A 24952-nucleotide genomic window follows, 5' to 3' on the forward strand; every position below is an offset into this window, starting at 1 on the left:
ATTTTCTTACTTGCTTTCATTAATAAATAGTTTATCTATCTATCTATCTATCTATCTATCTATCTATCTATCTATCTATCTATCTATCTATCTACAAGGGATGTGGATTAAAGGATTAACAGTACTGTATATAGATAGACAGTCAGTAGGATGACAGGGTCAAAAGGTCGACAGTTAAATGGTCAACATGGACTTAGGTCAACAGAATCAAAAGGACAACATGGTCAAAAGACATGCAAATGATCGACACAGAAATGTAATTTAACCCAAAGCCTAACATCTAGTGCCTAATGCTGATGCTCCCCCTGGTGCCTAACCATGACCCTTCCGCAGCATAGCCCTAACCCTCCAACAAATGCCTAACACTTAATCTAAACCAAAGCCCTAACCTGAAAAATAATGAAAAACTATGTGTCAACCTTTTCTATGCCAACCATTTGCATGTTAGCCTCTTGAACCTGTTGACCTATTGACTATCGACCATTTGGTGTTGACCTATTGATTTTCTATCTATTTATTGTCTATCTGCCATCCGGATATCATCTAAACGCACAGGCGTTGGGGGCCTTTTTATATTCTGTACAATTAATCAATCAATAAATGAACATCTTGCAGGGTAATAAATACGGCCCTTATTATAAGGGTGCTCAGTTTAATATTTCTAAAAAAAAGGCATGCAATGTTTTAAAATGAAAAACTTTGTAAAAGTGAACAAATGCATTTAATTCATATTACAGGTTGAGTATCCCATATCCAAATATCCGAAATACGGAATATTCCGAAATACGGACTTTTTTGAGTGAGAGTGAGATAGTGAAACCTTTGTTTTCTGATGGCTCAATGTGCACAAACTTTGTTTAATACACAAAGTTATTAAAAATATTGTATTAAATGACCTTCAGGCTTTGTGTATAAGGTGTATATGAAACATAAATGAATTGTGTGAATGTAGACACACTTTGTTTAATGCACAAAGTTATAAAAAATATTGTATTAAATGACCTTCAGGCTGTGTGTATAAGGTGTATATGTAACATAAATGTATTCTGTGCATAGACTTGGGTCCTATCCTCATGATATCTCATTATGGTATGCAATTATTCCAAAATACGGAAAAATCCGATATCCAAAATACCTCTGGTCCCAAGCATTTTGGATAAGGGATACTCAACCTGTAACAAATACAGTACTGTACATATATTGGCCAGAGGAACAAAGAGCTTGTGGGCCCCAGTTTAAAAATATCATCTTCGTTGCCCTTTAGACTGTTAAGGAATTTTTGTAACAGAGGTTAATAGGCCTTAAAGTAAATGGGACAAACACCCATAAAGACATATATAAAGGTTGTGGGTAGTATTGTTTCAATGTTTGGACCCATATCTAGCCTCATGGGCTATATTATTACTCTTCTCTATGGACCCGATTCAGTAAGGATTGCATATTTGGCGCCACGCAGCCGCCCCAATCACACCCACACCATGCCCCCTTCCGACTGCCGCCACCCCTGTTTCTCCGTTGCCCCCTCTCAACGCTCCGTCTTGGAAATGGAGTGTTGCCGCCCCCCTCCCGTCCCGTGAACACCTCTGCCTTATTTGACAGGCAGAGGTGTTCGCATTTACTGCGGGCGCATGCGCAGGATGGGCCCTGTACATGCGCCCACACTCCCTTTGTCATTTTTGCGGTTGTATTGCGTTTTGCGATCCAACCTGAATAGGGTCCTATATTTGTATATCTGGCCACCAACCCATGTACTGTGAGTTTTATAACATGCCATAGTACTTTCTAGCAGTGACGTGTGGTGAGGTCAATGGGTGTGGTATGGAAGGTAGATAGTAACTAGGTCGACCACTATTGGTCGATAGTAACTAGGTCGACAGGGTCTCTAGGTCGACAGATTATTTAGGTCGACATGGTCTAGGTTGACAGGTCAAAAGGTCGACATGAGGGGTTTTTGTGTCGTTTTCTTCGTAGAGTGACCGGGAACCCCAATTAGTGCACCGTGTCCCCTCAGAGACAAGGCGCTCGACACAGGTTACCATTCCCAATAGTAGTCCACGTAGATCGCTAAGTATGAAAAAGTTCAAAAAAAAGAAAAAAATTGTGAAAAACTCATGTCGACCTTTTGACATGTCGACCTACAACATGTTGACTTAGAGACCCTGTTGACCTAGTTACTGTTGACCAATAGTGTTCGACCTAGTTACTGTCGACCTACAGACCGGATCCCAGGTCAATAGCTGGGGAGGCATCACAGCCAGATTTACACATGCAAAAAATTATTAGAATAACACAAATATGATTGTATTATATAGAATAACACAAAGACAATATTATAAGTTATAAATATATTTTTTGTTTTATTCTAATAATTTTTCTAGTCAAACTTTTGAGTATACTTGAGCATGACAGATAAGACTTCTGCCTACCCTGACCTCAGATAACTGCTTTCTAGATATAAAAATGTAAAAACGTCACCTTTCATGTAAATAGCCCAGTGAATGAAAAGTGTAAAGCGGGTAGCTGAGTTTCCACTGAGCGGGTAGCTGAGTTTCCACTGAGTGCCTGCTCACCTTGGCTGCATGACAGTGATCCCGCTCTGGGACAATGCTTTTCTGTTGGCCATATGTAAAAGCCAGATCTCCTTGTGGGAAAAGAGTCTTATGCTAAATGCTTTCTCCATCAGCTTCTCCACACATACATGTTTGGAAATATTTTTCATAAAGTCCTGAATGTCGGATCTAACATCCTGTCCTTCAAACTCTGCATGGATTTTGTACTGCTTGAGCAGTGCTAAGGCAACCCGGTACAACACTTTGTTGCCTTCAAGAAGGAAGACATCAAAGACCCTGATCACATATTCAAAAGGCAAATCTCCAAAAATCCACATTAACCAGTCTGAAAAGACCTCTGCAGTATTTTCACAGTGGGTGGCAATGAACTTGTGGCCTGCCTGGCAATACTTCTTGGCCAAGTCACCAAAGGTCATGCTGGAAGCTTCATAGGACAAGAAACTTTGGTCAATGTAACATTTGTGTGGTTCTGTGCATGAAATGAGGCGGCAGGCCCGTTCAAAGCACTCTGCCTCATCTTCACTGAAATGCATTAAGAGGGCCACCACTGCAGGCAACGATGGACAATAGGTGATGTCTGGATACTGGTTCCCAATGCATATGAGGATTTTCTTCACAGCTGTTTCTCCTCGAGCACTGAGGCAATACATGGGCAAGAGACACCCATCCACGAATTCTGGCAATGGATGATCATTAAGTCCACCATGTCCGAATAACCTTTCAGACACATTGTGGTAAACAGTAGCATTAGGTGTAAATATTTGACAATTAACATTTTTAATGATTTGGTTGTAGGCTTCGGCCCTCAAGGTGTGACTGCCACCCCATGTGCCATCTCTTGCCATCTTCTTAAGGTCCTTCTGTGAATTGGAAATCTCTATATGTGTGTGGTTTAGCCGTTCAGCCTTAGTGGGAAATTGCTCCCAGTCCACATAGTGGCTGCAGTCAGCATATGAGGTGGTGTCAATATCCCATGCATCTGTGTCCGTAGTGAGGATCACAGGGGGCACAGCAGAAAGGCTCATTTCTATCAATAAGAAAAAAGATAAAACCAAAATAACTTAATCAGCAAAATATATATTTGTATATAATGCACAGGATAAATAATTATCTTATTTAAACAATGATGTAGAATCTAAAATGTATTAAATGACAACTAAGCCCCAAAACTGTACATAAACTTTCACATTTGAATCAGAATACAAAATCAATGTTCATTAATACTCAGATATTTGTTGCAGTTTTGTTAAAAACTTAGGGGGACATGTACTTAGCAGTGATAAAAGTGGAGAAGTGAGCCAGTTGAGAAGTTGCCCATGGAAGCTGATTGGTTGCCATGGACAACTTCTCCACTGGCTCACTTCTCCATTTTTATCACTGCTTAGTACATGTCCCCCTTAATGTCCTGAGTATTGCCTTCCACATAAATAGTAAGTATAACACATGCCAAAGGGCCCGATTCAGGTTGGATCGCAAAATGGGAGCCAACCGCAAAAATTACAAAAACGATGCAGGCGCATGCACAGCGCCCATCCTGCACATGCGCCCGCATTTACTGCAGGGGGGTGGTGCAGGAAATCAAACGCCTCTGCCTGTCAATCAGGCAGAGGCGTTCGCGGGGCGGGAGGGGGGGGGGCAGTAATGCTTCATTTTCCTAGGCAGGGACGGAGCGTTGCAGAGGCGTGGCTTCTAAACGGGGGGCGGTGCGGCATGAATGGGGGGCATGATCACTGTGTCACACGCAGCCGCCGCGATCAGGAGGCAACCCTAATTTCTGCTATCAAGCAGAAATTGCAGTACGATCACAATTTCTGCTTTATCAAGGGGGGGGGGGGGGGAACGGCAGTCAGCATACTGAGCGGCCTTGCCCTGCGATGGGCAGCCCCAGCATGCATTCACAAGGATTGCAAATTCTGCTACTTAGCAAAATTTGCAATCCTTACTGAATCGGGCCCAAAATGTGCAATCAATGGCTAGAATGCTCCTGCCACAAGGCAAAAAGTTACATAGCAGAGGATAGGTTGTTGCCTACTATATGCTTATGTTGTCATCCCTGGCTGTGTCCCATACATGAATCTAACAATCTACAATCTGCCTAAAGATATTCTGTAGCCAAGGAGCCTTAAAGCTAAATAATGTGCCGCAAACCTGTCTCCCTATGCTAAAGAAATGCAAAATACAGTATACAGTATATTTTATCCAACCTCTTATACAGCTTTTTAACGATTGATTGATTGATTGATTGATTGATTGATTGATTGATTTAGTTAGTGGTGGGTTCACTTGCTTTTTACCACCTAGGTAGCTCTTCAGACTAATCACAGCAAATTAGTTATGTTAACAAACTTTACATTTAAGTGTCTATTGGTATGTTTGTGGCTGGGTGACAGTGTGTGTGATGTATTATTTAAAAATAATGCTCTGCAAATGAATGTGGTGCTTGCAGATACCATTGGTTTAGGCACAAAAGGCCCGATTGGTAAAATCAGACACAAAATCTCCTGTTAGGGAAATATTTGCAACCGCCCAAATAAACAACCTGAATGGAACGCTTTTCCTATCATCATGTTTATATCTGAAGTGTATAAAATCTGGGGTTTGGCATGGCCCAAACTTTTCTTCTGGCTCATTCATACAACTGACATTAGTTTATCATGTCACAAACACTGTTACATCTTCCCTCCTATTCAACCTACATGTCATTGTGCTTCCCCAAATAATCAGGGCGGCACTGGATTACCTCCAAAGAGCCTCTGTTTCCAATCCACACTATACAGGGGTCCGGAAGCTGCTGTGTGGCGAGCGCAGTGAGCCCGCAAGGAGCTCCGCTGCGCTCAAACTTCCCGCCGGCATGCTGGCAGCCGAGATCCTGGGGTCGGTACGCTGAACTCTGGGATCCTGACCACCGGCAAAACAAACCCTAACCCCTAAACGGCTCATTGAAATAATTTGCACCAAACTATGAAATCTCATGTGAATACGAGCAATACAAAACGCATAGATGGACCAAGCCTATAATAAAGGAGGAACAATCCTATGCATTCTTTTTCAGCCAACTCCTACCATCAGAAGATGAAAACTTGTATACCCACTAGATGCCAGAATCTTGATTTACTTCTGCAAACATGAACATGAAGGGGTAACTGTAATAGGGTGCGAAAAGCCAGAGTTGCAGGTTTTTGTGTGAGAATGCCCGTATTTTTAAAGTGGCATTCATTTGCAAGGCATAACCAACCTGGTTTTGCCTTGTAAATTATTTTCACTTTAGAAATGCGGGCATTCTCACACAAAAACCTGCAACTCTGGCTTCTCGCACCCTATTACAATTACCCCAAAGTTTCAAAATGGAATATGCTGTATGGGTGCCAATACTGCTGAGATAAATGGCACTGTTGTTTTAGGAGTACACAAATTGAAATACGCATTGTAAACTGGATCAAAACTAATAAAGGTATATCGATTATTATAATGTACCTGTCACCTACACACAGTGGTGGCAGCCATTTTGTGTACCGAGTCCCAGTCACATATGAAAATATACAAGTACCAGAATCCTTAAGCGCTAATAGCATTTATTCTAAAAAGAAAATAAATAGGCAAATGTATAGATATATAGATGCAGCAGATGCTATTTAAACAGACGCTGTGGGGTATTGAATAGAAAGCAAAAAACATGAAAACAAGAAAATGAAGCGATAAAAATAAATGTGTACGTTTTACTTCCTACAATGTTTGAGAGCACACTATTCCTACTACTATTACTATTTCGACTGATATTATTATTATTATTATTATTATTTTTGTAGAGTGATAACAACGTACAGGAGGGAGATGTTTTTCAAAGGAAATCTGAGGAAAAGTTACTGCACAGAAAGGGTAGTGGATAAGTGGAATAGTGACATGTAAACATGCTTGGGATAGACACAAAGATATCCTTACAAAGAACTGAAGATCAAATAGTGTTGAGGTTACCATAAGGCTAATATTAAGGGACAGACTTCAGTAGGTGGGCCAAGTGGTTCTTATCTGTCGTCAAATGCTGTGTTTCTATGCTGTGGGAATGGGTTTGTTGGGTTGACCCTATTTAGGTCGCAACTCATTAGGTCGACCACTATTGGTTGACAGGCAGTAGGTCAACACCTGGAAAAGGCCGACGTGGACATCAGGTTGGCATGGAAAAATGGTCGACATTAGTTTTTTTTTTGTGCCGTTTTGTTTGTAAAGTAACCAGGAACCCCAATTAGTGCACCGTGTCCCCGCGCATGGCTAGCCTCGCTCGCCACGCTTCAGGTAGGTTACTATTCCCAGTCGTAGTCCACGTGGATCGTAAAGTATGAAAAGTTTAAAAAAATGGGGAAAAAAATAGTTATAAAACTCATATCGACCTTTTCATGTGTCGACATTTGCCATGTCAACCTAATGCCCATGTTGACCTAATGCATGTCGACCAATAATGGTCGACCTAATGACTGTCGACCTAAGTGAGGTCGACCTAAGGACCAAGGGGGTCATTCCGAGTTGTTCGCTCGCTAGCAGTTTTTAGCAGCCGTGCAAACGCTAAGCCGCCGCCCTCTGGGAGTGTATTTTAGCTTAGCAATAGTGCGAACGAAAGGATCGCAGAGCGACTACAAAAAAAATGTGCAATTTCAGAGTAGCTCCAGACCTACACCTAGCTTGCGATCACTGCAGACTGTTCAGTTCCAGATTTGACGTCACAAACACGCCCTGCGTTCGGCCAGCCACGGCTGCGTTTTTCCTAGCACGCCTGCGTTTTTTCAATCACTCCCTTAAAACGGTCAGTTGACACCCAGAAACGCCCCTTTCCTGTCAATCACTCTGCGGCTGGCATTGCAACTGAAAAGCGTCGCTAGACCTTGTGTAAAACTACACCAGCTGTTGTGAAAGTACATCGCGCGTGCGCACTGCGCCGCATACGCATGTGCAGAAGTGCCACTTTTTCACTTAATCGCTGCGCTGCGAACATTTTTCACTAGCGATCACCTCGGAATGACCCCCCATATCCCATCCTGTGTACAAGGACTAAATAAGGGCAGTAAAGTCACTACCATGCTATGCACCAGGGGTAGGCTGCTGTGGAAACACACATCTCAGCATGCGCTGTCACAATTTCGCTTTTAGAGCATGCTACAACCGTAGCAAGGCATGCTGGGATGTATAGTGTCACAGCAGCTGGAGTGCCACAGGTTGCCTATCGCTGTTACTGTATGTACAGAGACTACATCGGTGCAATTTACCATGATATGGACAAGGACTAAAGGTTTATCCTTCTTTTCCACAGAAATATGGTCCATCATTCCAAACCTATTTTATCTTGAAGGAGGGAGAATGGTGTAGCCCTCAGAATAAACTCAATAAATACAGAAGAAATTGTGTTCCCACACAACATGCAAACAAACATTATCCTACTGTTACTCACAGCAAAGCAGATTTTGCTATAAACTGAATTTGATGTCACATTCTGCCCTTGTTATACAGCTGGAACTTTGGGGGTAATTCTAAGTTGATCGCAGCAGGAACTTTGTTAGCAGTTGGGCAAAACCATGGGGGTCATTCCGAGTTGTTCGCTCGTTATTTTTTTTTCGCAACGGAGCGATTAGTCGCTAATGCGCATGCGCAATGTCCGCAGTGCGACTGTGCCAAGTAAATTTGCTATGCAGTTAGGTATTTTACTCACAGCATTACGAGGTTTTTTCTTTGTTCTGGTGATCGTAATGTGATTGACAGGAAGTGGGTGTTTCTGGGCGGAAACAGGCCGTTTTATGGGTGTGTGTGAAAAAACGCTACCGTTTCTGGGAAAAACGCGGGAGTGGCTGGAGAAACGGAGGAGTGTCTGGGCGAACGCTGGGTGTGTTTGTGACGTCAAACCAGGAACGAAACTGACTGAACTGATCGCAGATGCCGAGTAAGTGTGGAGCTACTCAGAAACTGCTAAGAAGTGTCTATTCGCAATTCTGCTAATCTTTCATTCGCAATTTTACTATGCTAAGATTCACTCCCAGTAGGCGGCGGCTTAGCGTGTGCAAAGCTACTAAAAGCAACTTGCGAGCGAACAACTCGGAATGACCCCCATGTGCACTGCAGGGGGGGCAGATATAACATGTGCAGAGACAGTTAGATTTGGGTGGGTTATTTTGTTTCTGTGCAGGGTAAATACTGGCTGCTTTATTCTTACACTGCAATTTAGATTGCAGATTTAACACACCACACCCAGATCTAACTCTCTCTGCACATGTTAAATCTGCCTCCCCTGGTTTTGCACATGGGGGGTCATTCCGAGTTGTTCGCTCGCAAGCTGCTTTTAGCAGCTTTGCACACGCTAAGCCGCCGCCTACTGGGAGTGAATCTTAGCTTATCAAAATTGCGAACGAAAGATTCACATTATTGCGAAAATACATCTCTGTGCAGTTTCTGAGTAGCTCGAGACTTACTCTGCCAGTGCGATCAGTTCAGTGTTTGTCGTTCCTGGTTTGACGTCACAAACACACCCAGCGTTCGTCCAGACACTCCTCCGTTTCTCCAGCCACTCCCGTGTTTTTCCCAGAAACGGTAGCGTTTTTTCGCACACTCCCATAAAACGGCCAGTTTCCGCCCAGAAACACCCACTTCCTGTCAATCACATTACGATCACCAGAACGAAGAAAAAACCTCGTAATGCCGTGAGTAAATTTACTTGGCGCAGTCGCACTGCGGACATTGCGCATGCGCAGTAGCGACTACTCGCTCCGTTGCGGAAAAAAAATAACGAGCGAACAACTCGGAATGACCCCCATGGTTTTGCCCAACTGCTAACAAAGTTCCTGCTGCGATCAACTCAGAATTACCGCCTTTGTGTAGAGAAAATAATATTGCTAATGTGTTTTTTTGTTTTGTTATGTTGCTGAACAGACAGTGTTATTTTAAGTACAGTGTACAGTATAACATCCGCCTGCTACAATCATGGCTGAGCGGAAGACATTCATTGACTGGTGATATATTAATATGCTGTTATCAGTGGTGTAACAAGGGCAGGGCAAGTGACAGCCTCAGGGTAGAAGGGCCACTAGCCAGAGCACCGGGCATGGGAAGCGGAGGACGAGAGGCAGGAGCCACAGCATGGGAGCCGAGGAGTATAGCTGGTGAGCCGGGAAAGAGAACCTGGGCCTTTTCAGGATTGCAAGTGCCTTCAGCACACGCAAAGGTAGTTTTTTTTTTTATGTGTATGAGGGGGGGGGGGGGGGGGGGGCACTGTGTTTTCAACATACAGTACCCTGGCCCTGAAAGCCTTTGTTGCACTTGCTATTATACTCTATTTTAGGTTCTACCTTGTATAGAAAATGCCTCCTACAATCAGTGGGGCACTGATATTTAATCAATACATTCACACCGACTGAGGGGTATAATCATAGGCATGCGCAGAACATTTTATTAGGAGGTGAACCATCGGAGGAGTGTTTAGCACCACCTACTGGGTGTGTCTAGCACCGCCTATTGGCACTCAATGCAATAAAAATCACATGCCACAAGGGGCATGGCCACTGAAAATGGGGGGGAGGGGTGTCAACATAACACGCCAACTGTTTCTAATCACTCTGGGAGCATTAATTTCCTTTTCCATATGCACCTTACCTATATGGTGGTTTCTCACAATGAGGAATCTCTGAAGAAATGTCCTCCCTGGGCAGACAGCGTCTTCAGCTGGTAATCACTATTCATGTAAAAAAGTTGCATGGTCCAGAAGATGCCTGTTTGTGTAGGAATATAACCAAGATCATCATCATGCAACAGAGGTTCGACCAGACTCATGTCACCTCTTGCCCCTTGCGTCTCTAAACCATACTATCATCTGCTCCCTGTGTCTCTCAGCCACACCCTTATCTCCCGCCTGCATCTCTCAGCCACACCATCTCTCACAATCCACCTCACTTTGTGTCTCTGAGTCTCCCCCCTTCATTTTGTGCCTCTTGGCCTCCCTGCGTCATCTCTCACCCCCACCATCATCCCCTCCCTGCATTCTCTCATCCACACCATCATCTCCCGCCTGCGTCTCCCTGCCACGCATCTCTCACAATCCATCTCACTTTGTGTCTCTGAGTCTCCCCCCTTTACTCTGTGCCTCTCGGCCTCCCACCCTTCACTCTGTCTCTCAGCCTGCCCCCTTCACTCTGTGTCTTTCAACCTTAACCTCCCTTTATTCAGTGTCTAGTGCCGCTTACACACAGTGCCCATAGTAGCAGTACCCCTTACACAATGCCCACAGCAGTTGTTCCCCATACACCCGGGATGGGGAACCTTCGCCCTCCAGCTATTGTTGAACTACACATACCAGCATTCCTTGCTACAGTTTTGCTATTTGGCCATGCTAATACTGTTGCAGGGCATGCTGGGATGTGTAGTTCAACAACAGCTGCTTGGCCGAAGGTTCCCCTTCCCTGCCTTACACAATGCCCACAGCAGTTGTGCCCCTTACACAATGCCCATAGTAGTAGTGCCCCTTACACAATGCCCATAGTAGTAGTTCCCCTTATACAATGCCCATAGTACTGTAGTAGTGCCCCTTACACAATGCTTACAGTGGTTGTGCCCCTTACATAATGCCCACAGAGTGATTTTGCCCCTTACAATATGCCCACAGTAGTAGTGCCTCTTACACAATGCCCATCACACAATGCCCATAGCAATAGTGCTACTTACACAATGGCCATAGTTGTGCACCTTACACAATGCCCATAGTAGTAGTGCCCCTTACACAATGCCCATAGTAGTAGTGCCCCTTACACAATTCCCATAGTAGTTGTGCCCCTTACACAATGCCCACAGTGGCTGTGCCCCTTACACAATGCCCACACAGTGGTTTTGCCCCTTACAAAATGCCCATAGTAGTAGTGCCCCTTACTTAATGCTCACAGCAATAGTACCCCTTACACAATGCCCACACAGTGGTTTTGCCCCTTGCACAATGCCCATAGTAGTAGTGCCCCTTACCAAGTTCCAACACAGCACAATACTTAATTGTGCCCCGTTCCAGCGCCATCCAACGTCTGAAGCTCCTCGCACTTGGTACTATGGGAGAGACGTCATGAAGTTGTGACGTCTCTCCCTTCACACACTGCGGGAGCCGGAGCTCAGGAGTGAGCTCCAACCTCGGTAGTGTTTAGATCCCCTTCATAGAGAGGATGCCTCCAGCCTCTGGCTGCAGTGAAAGCAGGGGCGGAGGAGGACAGTAATCGGCATGCATCACTGCAGCTGCAGGTGTGCTGAATGTGTGAGGAGACATTAGAGGGTGTCTGTGTGCACCAGTCACCCTCCGTGTGCACACCTATGGGTGTAATAATGGATATTACAAGAAATGGGGACCTGCGAGGCTGCTACAATCAGTAAGGGGAGGGAGTGATCCTCATATATAATGTAGCCATCACTAATGTAATTGGATATAATAATAAGTATTATAAGGTATGGGTGCCTACATTATATATCAGTGCCCCCTTTCCTGATTGTAGCACATTACTGCACTCCTCAGTCAGTGACTGGGGCAGGGCCGTAACTACGTGTGTGCCAGGTGGGCCTGGCACACAGCGCAGTTGCCCTGAGGGCGCACGGCCAGCGGCATGTAATGAGTCAAATTGACTCATTACATGCCGCCTCTGCTGTGTGCGCCGCTGCCGCGCTGTGGAGGGGAAAGCAGCGCCGGGCAGCGGAGAAGGAGGAGGAGAGAGGGGGACTGGAGCCGCAGCAGCGCTATTTCATTGGTAGTAAGCGCCGCAGCAGCTGTCCCCTCTCCTTCCGTATTGGCTGCCTGGCGCTGCTGTGGATGCTGGGATGTGGTTCCTCCATCCCAGCATCCACAGCAGCGCCGGGCAGCCAATACGGAAGGAGAGGGGACAGCTGCAGCGGCGCTTACTACCAATGAAATAGCGCTGCTGCGGCTCCAGTCCCCCTCCCTCCTCCTCCTTGTCCGATGCCTGCACCAAGGGAGCTGCCAGCACGAGGAGCCTGTCAGCAGGAAGATGGTAAGTATATCTCTCTCTCTCTCTCTCTTTCTCTCTCTCTCTCTCTCTCTCTCTCTCTCTCTCTCTCTCTCTCTCTCTCTTTCTCTCGGGGACACCGTCTGCCATACTGTGTAAAAAGGGGGACTGGCTGCCGCAATGTGTAAAAAGGGGGACACCTTCTGCCATAATATGTATAAAGGGGGCCTGGCTGCTGCAATGTGTAAAAAGGGGGACTAGCTGCCGCAATGTGTAAAAAGGGGGACGCTGGCTGCTGCAATGTGTATAAAGGGGGACACCGTCTGCCGTAATGTGTAAAAACGGAGACGTTGTCTGCTGTAATGTGTAAAAAGGGGACGCTGTCTGCCGTAATGTGTAAAAAGGGGGACGCTGTCTGCCGTACTGTGTAAAAATGGGGACGCTGTCTGCCATAATGTGTAAAAAGGGGACGCTGTCTGCCGTAATGTGTAAAAAGGGACGCTGTCTGCCGTAATGTGTAAAAAAAGGGGGACGCTGTCTGCCGTAATGTGTAAAAAAGGGGACGCTGTCTGCTGTAATGTGTAAAAAAGGGACGCTGTCTGCCGTAATGTGTAAAAAGGGGACGCTGTCTGCCGTACTGTGTAAAAACGGGGACGCTGTCTGCCGTAATGTGTAAAAAAGGGGACGCTGTCTGCCGTAATGTGTAAAAAAGGGGACGCTGTCTGCCGTAATGTGTAAAAAAGGGGACGCTGTCTGCCGTAATGTGTAAAAAGGGGGACTGTCTGCTGTAATGTGTAAAAAGGGTGACGCTGTCTGCTGTAATGTATAAAAGGGGCTCTACCTGGTGTAGTGGCGCTACTGTGCAGCGTAATTTGAATAATGGAGACTACTGTGCACCATAGTATGAATTGCTATTATTTTGTGGCCACGCCCCTTCCCCATGAAGCCACGCCCCTATATATTTGCGCGCCTACGGCGCACACTGCCCCTATCTTACATGGGGGGGGGGCGCCAATGTCGTTTCTTGCACACAGTGCTAAAATGCCTAGTTACAGCACTGGACTGGGGATCTGTTCAGGATACCAGCAGTAGGAACCCCAATTTGTTGAAATGCATCCCCTCGTGGGCTTGCTTCGCTCGCCATGCTTCGGGCACGGTGGCTTGCTGCACTCCACCTCGCCCGCCACCAGGGTACTAATAGTGATAGTTGCTGATATGGATAGTCAGTTTGATGAAATACTTCACTCGCCATGCTTCGGGCTTGGTGGCTCGCTTCGCCAGGGGTTAAAGTGAGCCGGAACGGGGCGGATCTGCGTTCCGTCAGTTCCACTTGGAGACGGAATGCAGTTCTGCCCCCTCCGGCTCACCTCACCCGATGTGTGCCGGCGCCGCAGGGAGATGACGGGTGCCCGCTGTTATAAGTGGCGCCCAGCTCTCCCCACACAGTGGAAGCCCGGTGGCAGGAGCTCAGTACTGAGCTCCTGCTTCCGGCTCCCGGCTCTAGTGTGCGCTATAAGAGAAACGTCATGACGTCTCTCTCATAGTGCAGAGAGCCGAACGCCAGGAGGATCACAGCGGTCGGACGCGGGAGCGGGGCTTGGTAAGTATGGTGTTTGTTTTTTTCAAGGCATGTCTACTGGGGGCAAGCTACAGGGGGCAAGCTACAAGGGGTAAACTACTGGGGGAAAACTACAGGGGCGCATTACTACTGGGGGCATTACTACTTGGGGCACACTACTGGGGGCATAACTACAGGGGCTAAGCTACTGGGGGCATTACTATTTGGGGACTAAACTACAGGGGGGCTAAACTACAAGGGGCATTACTACAGGGGGGCTAAACTACAAGGGGGCAAACTACAGAGGGCATTACTACTGGGGCATTACTACTTGGGACAAGCTACATGGGGCTAACTACTGAGGGCAAACTACAGGGGTGCATTACTACTGGGGGGCATAACTACAGGGGCGCATTACTACTGGGGGCATAACTACAGGGGCACATTACTACTGGGGGCATAACTATGGGGCATTACTACTGGGGGCAAACTACAGGGGCATTACTACAGCGGGGCATTACTACTGGGGGCACTACTGAGGGCATTACTACTTGGGGCAAGCTACAGGGGGCTAACTACTGGGGGCAAGCTACATGGGGCTAACTACTGGGGGCATACTACAAGGGGGCAAACTACTGAGGGCAAACTACAGGGGCGCATTACTACTAGGAGCATAACTACAGGAGCACATTACTACTAGGGGCATAACTACAGGAGGGATAAACTACAAGGGGGCAAACTACAGGGGGGCATAACTACAGGGGCTAAACTACTGGGATCATTTCTACTTGGGGCAAACTACATGGGGCTAAACTACTGGGGGAATTACTACTGGTGGGCATTACTGCTTACTGGGGGCATAACTGCAGGGGCTAAACTACAGGGGGCATTACCACTGGGAGGCTAAACTAAAGTGGGGGTAAACTACTGGGGTCATAACTGCAGGGGCTAAACTACTGGGGGCATAACTACTGGGTCTAAACTGCAGGGGCCTAAACAACTGGGGGCATTATTACAGGCAACATTACTACTGGGGGCAATACTACACAGGGGCATTACCATTTAGGGCATTACTAATGGGGGCACTACTAATGAGGGCATTGTAAAGGGGGCATTTTATAAGGGGCATCACTCCTGGGGACATAAGGGGTCCCTACTACTGGGGGCATTGCATAAGGGGCACCACTACTATGGGCTCTATATAAGGGGCACTACCAGTACAGTGGACATTGCATAAGGAGCACTACTACTGTGGTCATTGTAAAAGGGGCGCTACTGCTGTGGGCATTGTGTATTACAGGGTGTTACTATTGTGGGCATTATGTGTATTAGGGATGCTACTACTGTGGGCATTATTACTATTGTGTGACCAGTGCTAGAGATGAGCGGATTCGGTTTTACTCGGTTTTACTCGGTTCTCAAAACCGAATCTTATTGGCTATCCAAAACACGTGACATCCGTGAGCCAATTAGATGCCGTTTTGAGAACCGAGTAAAACCGAGTAAAACCGAACCCGCTCATCTCTAGTGACCACGCCCCTTTCATTTTGAGACCACACCCCTTTTGGGGCACGCACCTACGGCGTGCACAATACTTTTATTGCATGGGCACCGGGGGGAGGGGGAGTTCCACCACCTCTCTAGGACCACTTTAAGCACTGCGCTTCACTTGCCACAAGGTTACTAAAGGTAACAGTTTGTGATATGGATAGTAAATGCAGCAAAAGTTGTAAAAATGTAAAAAAAAAAAAAAAAGTGTTGACCTTCTGACCCTGTCCATCATTTGACCTTTCGACCCAGTCGACTTTTCGACTGTCGACCCTTTGACACTGTCGACCTTTTGACCCTGTCGACCTAATGCATGTCGACCTATTGACTTTTGACCTTTTTATTGTAAATCTATAGACCGGATACCAAAAGATTAACCCTACAGACAGCAACAGCCCCTAGGAACTGCATTATGGGGGTAATTCCAAGTTGATAGCAGCATGATTTTGATAGCAATTGGGCAAAACCATGTGCACTGCAGGGGAGGCAGATATAACATGTGCAGAGAGAGTAAGATTTGGGTGGGTTATTTTGTTTCTGTGCAGGCCTGGCTGCTTTATTTTTACACTGCAATTTAGATTGCAGATTGAACACACCCCACCCAAATCTAACTCTCTCTGCACATGTTATATCTGCCTCCCCTGCAGTGCACATGGTTTTGCCCAATTGCTATAAAAAATCCTGCTGCGATCAACTTGGAATTACCCCCTATAGTCGCTATACTTAAATGCATTTTAGTCAAAGACTTAAATTGGCCATGCACTATACAATTATCTGTCAGATAATCTGCCAGATCTGGCTGGTTGGAAGGAAAATTTGGTAATGGATGAGAGCAAATGACAATCGACCATTTGCTCCAAAATACTGGAAAATAGACAAAACCTGCCTGTTAGACAAATTGATTAAAACGGTGAGTTAACCAATTTGTATGAATGACACTTTTTGTCCGTTTTCCAGTGTTTGGGAGCAAATGGTCAATTGTCATTTGCTCTCATCCATTACCAGATTTTCTTTCCAACAAGCCAGATCTGGCAGATTATCTGACAGATAACTGTATAGTGTATGCCCAGTTTAACTGCTTGACTGAATAAATAGTGGCATCTAGTGGAGGATTTTATAATAACATTTGCCTGCATGCTTAACATCCAGCAAGATTAGTTGCTATTATAATGGATACAAACTGATTACTTTGTATACTCTGGAGATATTATAGCAATACAAGTATCCATTGGATATAAAGATAACAGGAGACAAGGAGGTTGTTACATAAGAACCATTGGCACAAGGAGGAATTTATACTACACTGTGGCATTGGAGCCAGTGAAGAAGGATAGCTATAACTACATCGATTGATATAATGAAGTGGTATTGACTGGGTTAACATAGATGTATATATATGCATATGCACTGCTCAAAAAAATAAAGGGAACACTAAAATAACACATCCTAGATCTGAATGAATGAAATATTCTTATTAAATACTTTGTTCTTTACATAGTTGAATGTGCTGACAACAAAATCACACAAAAATTATCAATGGAAATCAAATTTATTAACCCATGGAGGTCAGGATTTGGAGTTACCCTCAATATTAAAGTGGAAAAACATACTACAGGCTGATCCAACTTTGATGTAATGTCCTTAAAACAAGTCAAAATGAGGCTAAGTAGTGTGTGTGGCCTCCACGTGCCTGTATGACCTCCCTACAATGCCTGGGCATGCTCCTGATGAGGTGGCTGATGGTCTCCTGAGGGATCTCCTCCCAGACCTGGACTAAAGCATCCACCAACTCCTGGACAGTCTGTGGTGCAACGTGGCTTTGGTGGATGGAGCGAGACATGATGTCCCAGATGTGCTTAATTGGATTCAGGTCTGGGGAACGGGCAGGCCAGTCCATAGCATCAATGCCTTCGTCTTGCAGGAACTGCTGACACACTCCAGCCACATGAGGTCTAGCATTGTCTTGCATTAGGAGGAACCCAGGGCCAACTGCACCAGCATATGGTCTCACAAGGGGTCTGAGGATCTCATCTCGGTACCTAATGGCAGTCAGGCTACCTCTGGCGAGCACATGGTGGGCTGTGCGGCCCCCCAAAGAAATGCCACCCCACACCATTACTGACCCACTGCCAAACCGGTCATGCTGGAGGATGTTGCAGGCAGCAGAACGTTCTCCTTGGCGTCTCCAGACTGTCATGTCTGTCACATGTGCTCAGTGAGAACCTGCTTTCATCTGTGAAGAGCACAGGGCGCCAGTGGCGAATTTGCCAATCTTGGTGTTCTCTGGCAAATGCCAAACGTCCTGCACGGTGTTGGGCTGTAAGCACATCCCCCACCTGTGGACGTCGGGCCCTCATAGAGTCTGTTTCTGATCGTTTGAGTAGACACATGCACATTTGTGGCTTGCTGGAGGTCATTTTGCAGGGCTCTGGCAGTGTTCCTCCTGTTCCTCCTTGCACAAAGGAGGAGGTAGCGGTCCTGCTGCTGGGTTGCTGCCCTCCTACGGCCTCCTCCACATCTCCTGATGTACTGGACTGTCTCCTGGTAGCGCCTCCATGCTCTGGACACTATGCTGACAGACACAGCAAACCTTCTTGCCACAGCTCGCATTGATGTGCCATCCTGGGTGAGCTGCACTACCTGAGCCACTTGTGTGGGTTGTAGGGAGGTCATACAGGCACATGGAGGCCACACACACTACTGAGCCTCATTTTGACTTGTTTTAAGGACATTACATCAAAGTTGGATCAGTCTGTAGTGTGTTTTTCCACTTTAATATTGAGGGTGACTCCAAATCCAGACCTCCATGGGTTAATAAATTTGATTTCCTTTGATAATTTTTGTGTGATTTTGTTGTCAGCACATTCAACTATGTAAAGAACAAAGTATTTAATAAGAATATTTCATTCATTCAGATCTAGGATGTGTTATTTTAGTGTTCCCTTTATTTTTTTGAGCAGTGTATATACCATCTAAGTCAACAAAACAGTTTCATAGTGGACATAATTGTATAAAGGAACACTGACTTAGCGCTTACCTTCGGTTTATCCAATAATATTACAATTGTTGAAAGTCGTAGTTACCACGACACAGGTTTTAGGTTAAAGGGGATATTCATTCTTTGAGCATTACTACTGTGTATTATATTGATTTATATTGTAATATGCATGCAAAGTTATAGTATAACATGTAACATGAATGAAATTTACATGTAACTGTACTGAATATATGTTATATAACTATACCTAGTGAGTAAATAACACGTTATATAAGTGAACTATTATTTGTAGAATTACTTACCTGATAAGTAGAAGATTCCAAGACAGCCGAGTATCCAGGTAATTGAGATACGCCTGTAAAACACTATACACATAAAGGGTTATAGGGTATTCCCAGGCATATCCTGTATCATATAGTAACTTCTCCTAAAAGCTTAGGTGGAGACCCTTATTAACTCTACCTAACCCTGCCATTGAAATAAATAAGGGTTACATGAGTTTGCAAACTTTATTGCCAGACCTCGTTTATTAATGCCTCCTCCTCCCTTCTCACTGATTGTAGCAAGCACTACAATCAGGGACGGGAGGAGTGGGGAGAGATACTTATACAGTATATTATCAATACGGTCTCTGACTGTATTGTGGGGATAATAAGAGTGTTTTAGGCAATGGAGCTTGCTATGATCAGTAAGCCTGAGTCACTCGTATACAATGCAGTCAGTGAGTGAGGGTGTAATAATGGGGTGTGGGGACCTACTACATTCAGTGAGAGGAGCACTGATCTAAAATGCGTTACTGTGTGTAGTGATGTCAGGCCCTCCCGCAGCTTAACCTTAACCATCCTATCCCACAGCCTAACCCTGACCCTCCCTCTACTGCCTAACTAGGGTGGCCACTCCCAGGATCGGGATCGGCGGGATCCCGGGATCTAGGCCAAAAATCGTCTGGGATTCATTCCCGGGATTGGAAACTCCAGTCCCGGGGATTGTGGGATCAGGCTGCCCTTTATTGCCGGGCAGCGTTGAGCATCCTCAGGACGCTCAATGCTGTCCGGCCTCCTCCTCCCGGCCCCCTCTGCGCAGCGTGACCTCTGACGTCACGCAGACACCAGCCTGTCACCCGCCGCCTCCTCCTGGCTCGCCCTGCAGTCACCAGCCCGTCACCCGCCGCCTCCTCCCGGCTCCCCCTGCAGTCACCTGCTGCCTCCTCCCAGCTCCCCCTGCAGTCACCAGCCCGTCACCTGCCGCCTCCTTCCAGTTCCCCCTGCAGTCTCCTGCCGCCTCCTCCCAGCTCCCCCTGCAGTCACCAGCCCGTCACCTGCCGCCTCCTTTCAGTTCCCCCTGCAGTCACCAGCCCGTCACCCGACGCTGAGTCTAAATGAAGATTCCTACCCGCCCGCCCCTGAAGTTTGGTGAGTTATGTCTACGGAGTGGGGCGTGGGGGACAGGCGGACACACAGTAAAAAAGCCAATCCCGGGATTGACCATTTTTCGATCCCGATACCCGTGATTGAAACAATGGCCCAGGATTGGCCACCCTATGCCTAACCCTAACCTTAATACTCATCCTCAGGATTTGCGGTATTTTTGACCATCAGGATTCTGCAGCCGGTATTGTGAATGATGGGATGGTCACCGCCGGGATCCTGACTAGATCCTCATATCTCCACAAGCAGTCACTTCTCACCTGGTGATATCTCTTGTTCCAGTCACTGGTGTGGATTCAATTGTTTGTGATGTGGCTGATGTGCTGTCTGAACGGCATTGTAAATCACAAAATTGCTCCGTAAGCTCTCACGAGCAGGGTCCTCTTCCCTCATGTGCCTTTATGTCTCTTACTTAACCTATCTTCTGTTCAATACTCCCTTTGATGGCACCAAATCCCTCAGTTTTCTGCCACCCTGATACTTATTTCAGTGCTGTTTACTGACGCAGCTATGTTTATTTACCCTGTGCTTGTCCTATATTGTATTGAACTGTAAGTCACTGTCTTCATGTTTTTCTTATTTGTTTACTCTGTAATTGGGCGCTGCGGATCCCATGTGGCGCCATATAAATAAAGGATAATAATAATAACAGAGGTGCACAGTAAAATGAGCGATGTTAGACTACATTAAATATTGGTCAAGTGTGTAGACACGTTGTATCCCAACATTGCTGTGAAATTAATACTCAACAGAGTGTCTGTATGTTACAGATTCTCTCAATGACTGATATATAGCTGTTCTTTGTTTCTCAACTTAATGCTGCCCATTTACACCCCTTACACACATGCGGCTACTGTATATCCAGGGTTTTTGCACTTGAACGCGCATCAACCTGGGATTTCTGCATGTGTGAAAGGAAACAACCCGGGACTCAGTCCTGGATCCATGTCCCTACTCCCGAGCAGGGTCATGGAGCTGAGACCCGGGAATTTGCTGGCTTGCTAGACCAAGCAAATTCCTTGGTCACATGTCTGAAAGCGGCATTAATGACTTTCATTTAGGTGCATCATTTAAACTGAACCATGGAAACTATTTAGCAATTATCTACTATGTGTAAGTAAACAGTGAAAGCGATTGTATGATTGAGTGGTTGATTAGTTGTTTGTTTAGTTGGTATGGTATTGCACTGAAATACAATATTAGTATATAAGTACCGTGAGCTTAATGGGAAAACAGCACTTTAATTATGCAGGTTCTATTCCAGCATTGAAACAGTAAGATAATTGTGTCTAAAATCATTAAATCACAATACAGATATCATGATAATAAATATGCCCTAGAAATAACTAGCCATAAGTTGAAACACAGATATATAATATATTAATAATGATTACACTAAGTAATAATATGTCTTGCAAGTAGGTATAAAACAAACTATTCCCTTACCTAAAATGATGTTCCAGTTCCTGCTATGATTCTACAAGTCAGTCAGTGCTCAGAACTGTTCAGATCTCCTCAACTCACCTGTCACTTGTGAGTTATGAAGGCCAGGTAGCTTGTCCCCACCTCCAAGGGCAGACATCTCTACCCACGTCTGTCTGCACAGCCCAACCAGATGGCTAGGCTCTGTTTATGTTATTGTTCTAGATCTGTTACAAGATAGTAAATTGAAGAACAGCTTGTTTTCATGCCTGGGAATGAGAGAAATCATCAATTCTCAAGGACAAAACACTTTGGGGGAGATGTCTCAAATCTTCTACGGATTGGACAAGTGGAGATGATGCCCATAGTAACCAGTATATATACCTATCCTTTTAGATAATGTTATTGATAAATGATAGCCAATAGCTGATTGATTGCTATGGGCAACCACTTTTTTTTTTTTTGTAGAAGCATATCTGTTTCAATCTAGGTTAGCCAGCTATTCATTTAGATGGGCCATGGTGCCAGTGTGCACAACAGCAGAAACTCAGATAAGAAGAACAGAATTTTTATTCAGGCAAAGTATCAAACATAGTTAAATCTCTTGAACCCTGTCTGCAATACAAATATCAACAGAGATTAGTCACTTTTATAAACCGGAAATCTTACAATATCACAACCTGTGCTCTCTTTCTTAAATCTATTTTTAGGTTACTTTTGTTAATCATTTTAGAAATACTGTGCAAATGTTTATGGGGTATATTCAATTAGGGTTGGATCCATTCCGACATGCATTTGTTGGAATGGATCCGAGAACCCCTATTCAATCTTATCTCAATTCCACTTTAAAAAAGTCTAATTGAGATGAGGGACCGGAGAGGGAGGAGAGGGGGGAGACCAGTGGGGAGAGCCGTGGAGGAGAGCAGCGCTACAGAAAGATGTCTCACAGCTGCCAGACCTCACGGCAGCGTCCACCCGGCTCCAGCAAGTGTGACCTCACTTGCTGGAGCTGGGTGGACGCTGCCGTGAGCGGCACGGCTGTGAGACATCCTGCTGTAGCGCTGTGCTGTAGCGCTGCTCTCCCCTGTATGCCCGCGGCTCCCCCCAGTCTCCCCGCAGCTCCCCCCCCCCCTTTCCTCCTCTGGGTCCCACATCTCAGTCCGACATTTTTTTATGTCGGACTGAGATGGTCGGAAACGGGGCCAAATCCAGACGAATTTGGCCCCGTTTCACTCAAAAGTACGTGAATCGGCAGCTATACCGCCGATTCGCATACTATTCAACAAGTCGAATTCCACAACTTCTCGAATAAAAACTGTAGGGATTGAATAGGTCGAATCACTATTCGACCTTAAAAAGTAGAAAACTGACGTATTTTCGACAGACGGCAGTTTTCGACCCTAATTGAATATACCCCTATATGGTCGAATTCATAATGTGGAAATCTAAGGAGATTTACTGTATACTGTATATTTCAATCACTGTTCTCTATAATATTTATATATGTCCAATCAATTATACCTTTTTATGTTGTACTAAAGTGGTGGTTCTCTTTTTGGAACTCCTATTGTTATCAGTGATTATATGACAAACTTTCCATCCTAGGCAGGATGAGGGAGCATTGATTTGGCTGTAATAATAATGCAGTAATTTGTGTCATATAGCTAGGCTTGCCATAATATCCCTTTAAACCGGGACACTTATGTATTACACAGGTTCTGTGTTATTCCGGGATGCAATCGCAATGTGAATGCCCACGCACATGCGCTGTGTACTCTGCAAATGCGCAAATGGACGAAAAGCGAACATTTGCAATTTATGGAATTTAGCAACTGATGTTTAATTAGGGCCATTGTAAGTTATGGTATAATGTTAGAAAATGAAACCTACTAAAACCATGAAATGTGTGGCGACTGAAAGAAAAGGAGTTACTATGGGTATGTTATCTTGGCAACATGTGGGCATGTTTAGGTGGTCATAAATAGTCACAGACACGACAAATTTGGTAGGGCTTCTGCTGGACATTAGACGGATCCAAAGAACAGCAAACAATGAGGTATTCACATATAGCAAGACACCATTTACTTAGGGCACAGGTACTGTACTTGGACACTGAGTCCCATTACTTTGAGTTCAAAGTAGTAAGGATTTATCTTAAGGCAGGTACACACTAGGCGATGTGCTCTATGAGTGTGTTCCCTTCCCTGCCGGAACGGTTGTCGGCACTGTGTACACACTGCGTTATATGCAACGATATTGCTCTGTGACGACATGCCGCGGCCAGGCCAAGCAGGCAGTTTTTGTACGCAGTCCAAATTGAGCTGCATGCACGGCCGACAGCGAGAGTCGTTAACAACCTGTGGGGCCGCGCATTGCTTGTCATTGAGCAGTGTACACACTAGTCGATATGGTAAACAACGTCGCTCAGGAAAGGCAAAATGAGCGACGTTGTTTACATTAATCTGACCTTTAGTGTCAGATTAATGTAAGAATACTAAAAAGGTACTAGATGGACTGCCGGCTGGCACACCAGTATCAGCGGGTTGATGGTGAGTAAGAGAATGACCAAGAACAGGCAAAAGGTCAATACAGGTAACAGCATAGTCCGAAAAACATAGGGAAAGATCAGAACTGGTAGCAGAGAGCATATTGCAATAAACGTAGCAAAGATCACAACTGGTAACAGACAGTAAGCAAGGCAGAAATCTGTGTACATCTGTGTACATCTGTGTACATCTGTGTACATATTTCACCTGCCAGGAGGCAAGTGGGGGAAAAATCCCGATAACTGACCCATTTTCGAGATCCTGGCAGCGAAAACGGGTCAATTTTCATGCAAAAAATAAAAGTAAAAAAATGGGCAGATCAGTTTTGGGGTTTTTTTGCTAGAAAATTTATTTATTATAGTTGAATTTCCAACAGACTCAGTCTAGTTTTAATACTCAACACACTAAATATTTTCAGTGTCCCAGCAATATGAAACCAATCCAAGAAAGTGGTATGTGGCATTTGCAATCAATTATCACACAATATATTCTGAACTGTAGCTAATTCTTATTAACAATTACTTAATTGTCTGTGAATTTCCTGACTGCATTCTAGCCATGGATCTCTGTTTTGGTACTAGTTCCTGAACACAATGCAGCTATTGTTCATTACGTTAATTGCTTCTGTTTCCTTATGTTTGGATAATGGAAGACAAAACTGTTACACAGCACAACCATTACAAAATATTGTCCCTTTCTAGAAACAGCACTTTAATTTTATGATCTGTTTCACCACTATACTCTGGCTGGCCCGGCTTATTCACCTGCCGAGCAGACGCATTTCTATCAGATTTCATAACACAAAAGACCAATTTAAAGATCTGGCCATTCAGCGCTTTGCCAAATTGGTAGATGTGACAGGGCACGGTTATACCTCTAGTGGCCATGTACGTAGTCATCATTTTCTAAATTAGCAAATTG

General features: G+C 45.2%; 1 protein-coding gene across 1 annotated transcript in view; it reads right to left on the reverse strand.

Annotated features, from left to right (window-relative positions):
* Window positions 1-19115, reverse strand: part of LOC135057954 (TBC1 domain family member 24-like) — a 36042-nt gene extending 16927 nt beyond the window's left edge. Inside the window, exons 1-3 of the mRNA XM_063963646.1 lie at window positions 18939-19115; window positions 10197-10312; window positions 2571-3597 (exon numbers count right to left, since the gene is read on the reverse strand). Coding sequence (XP_063819716.1) covers window positions 2571-3595 — 1025 coding nt within the window. The 5' untranslated portion in view covers window positions 3596-3597; window positions 10197-10312; window positions 18939-19115. The remainder of the gene's footprint in view (window positions 1-2570; window positions 3598-10196; window positions 10313-18938) is intronic.
* Window positions 19116-24952: the final 5837 nt, after the last annotated feature.

This window comes from Pseudophryne corroboree, chromosome 3, assembly GCF_028390025.1.
Source record: "Pseudophryne corroboree isolate aPseCor3 chromosome 3, aPseCor3.hap2, whole genome shotgun sequence".
NCBI lineage: Eukaryota > Metazoa > Chordata > Amphibia > Anura > Myobatrachidae > Pseudophryne > Pseudophryne corroboree.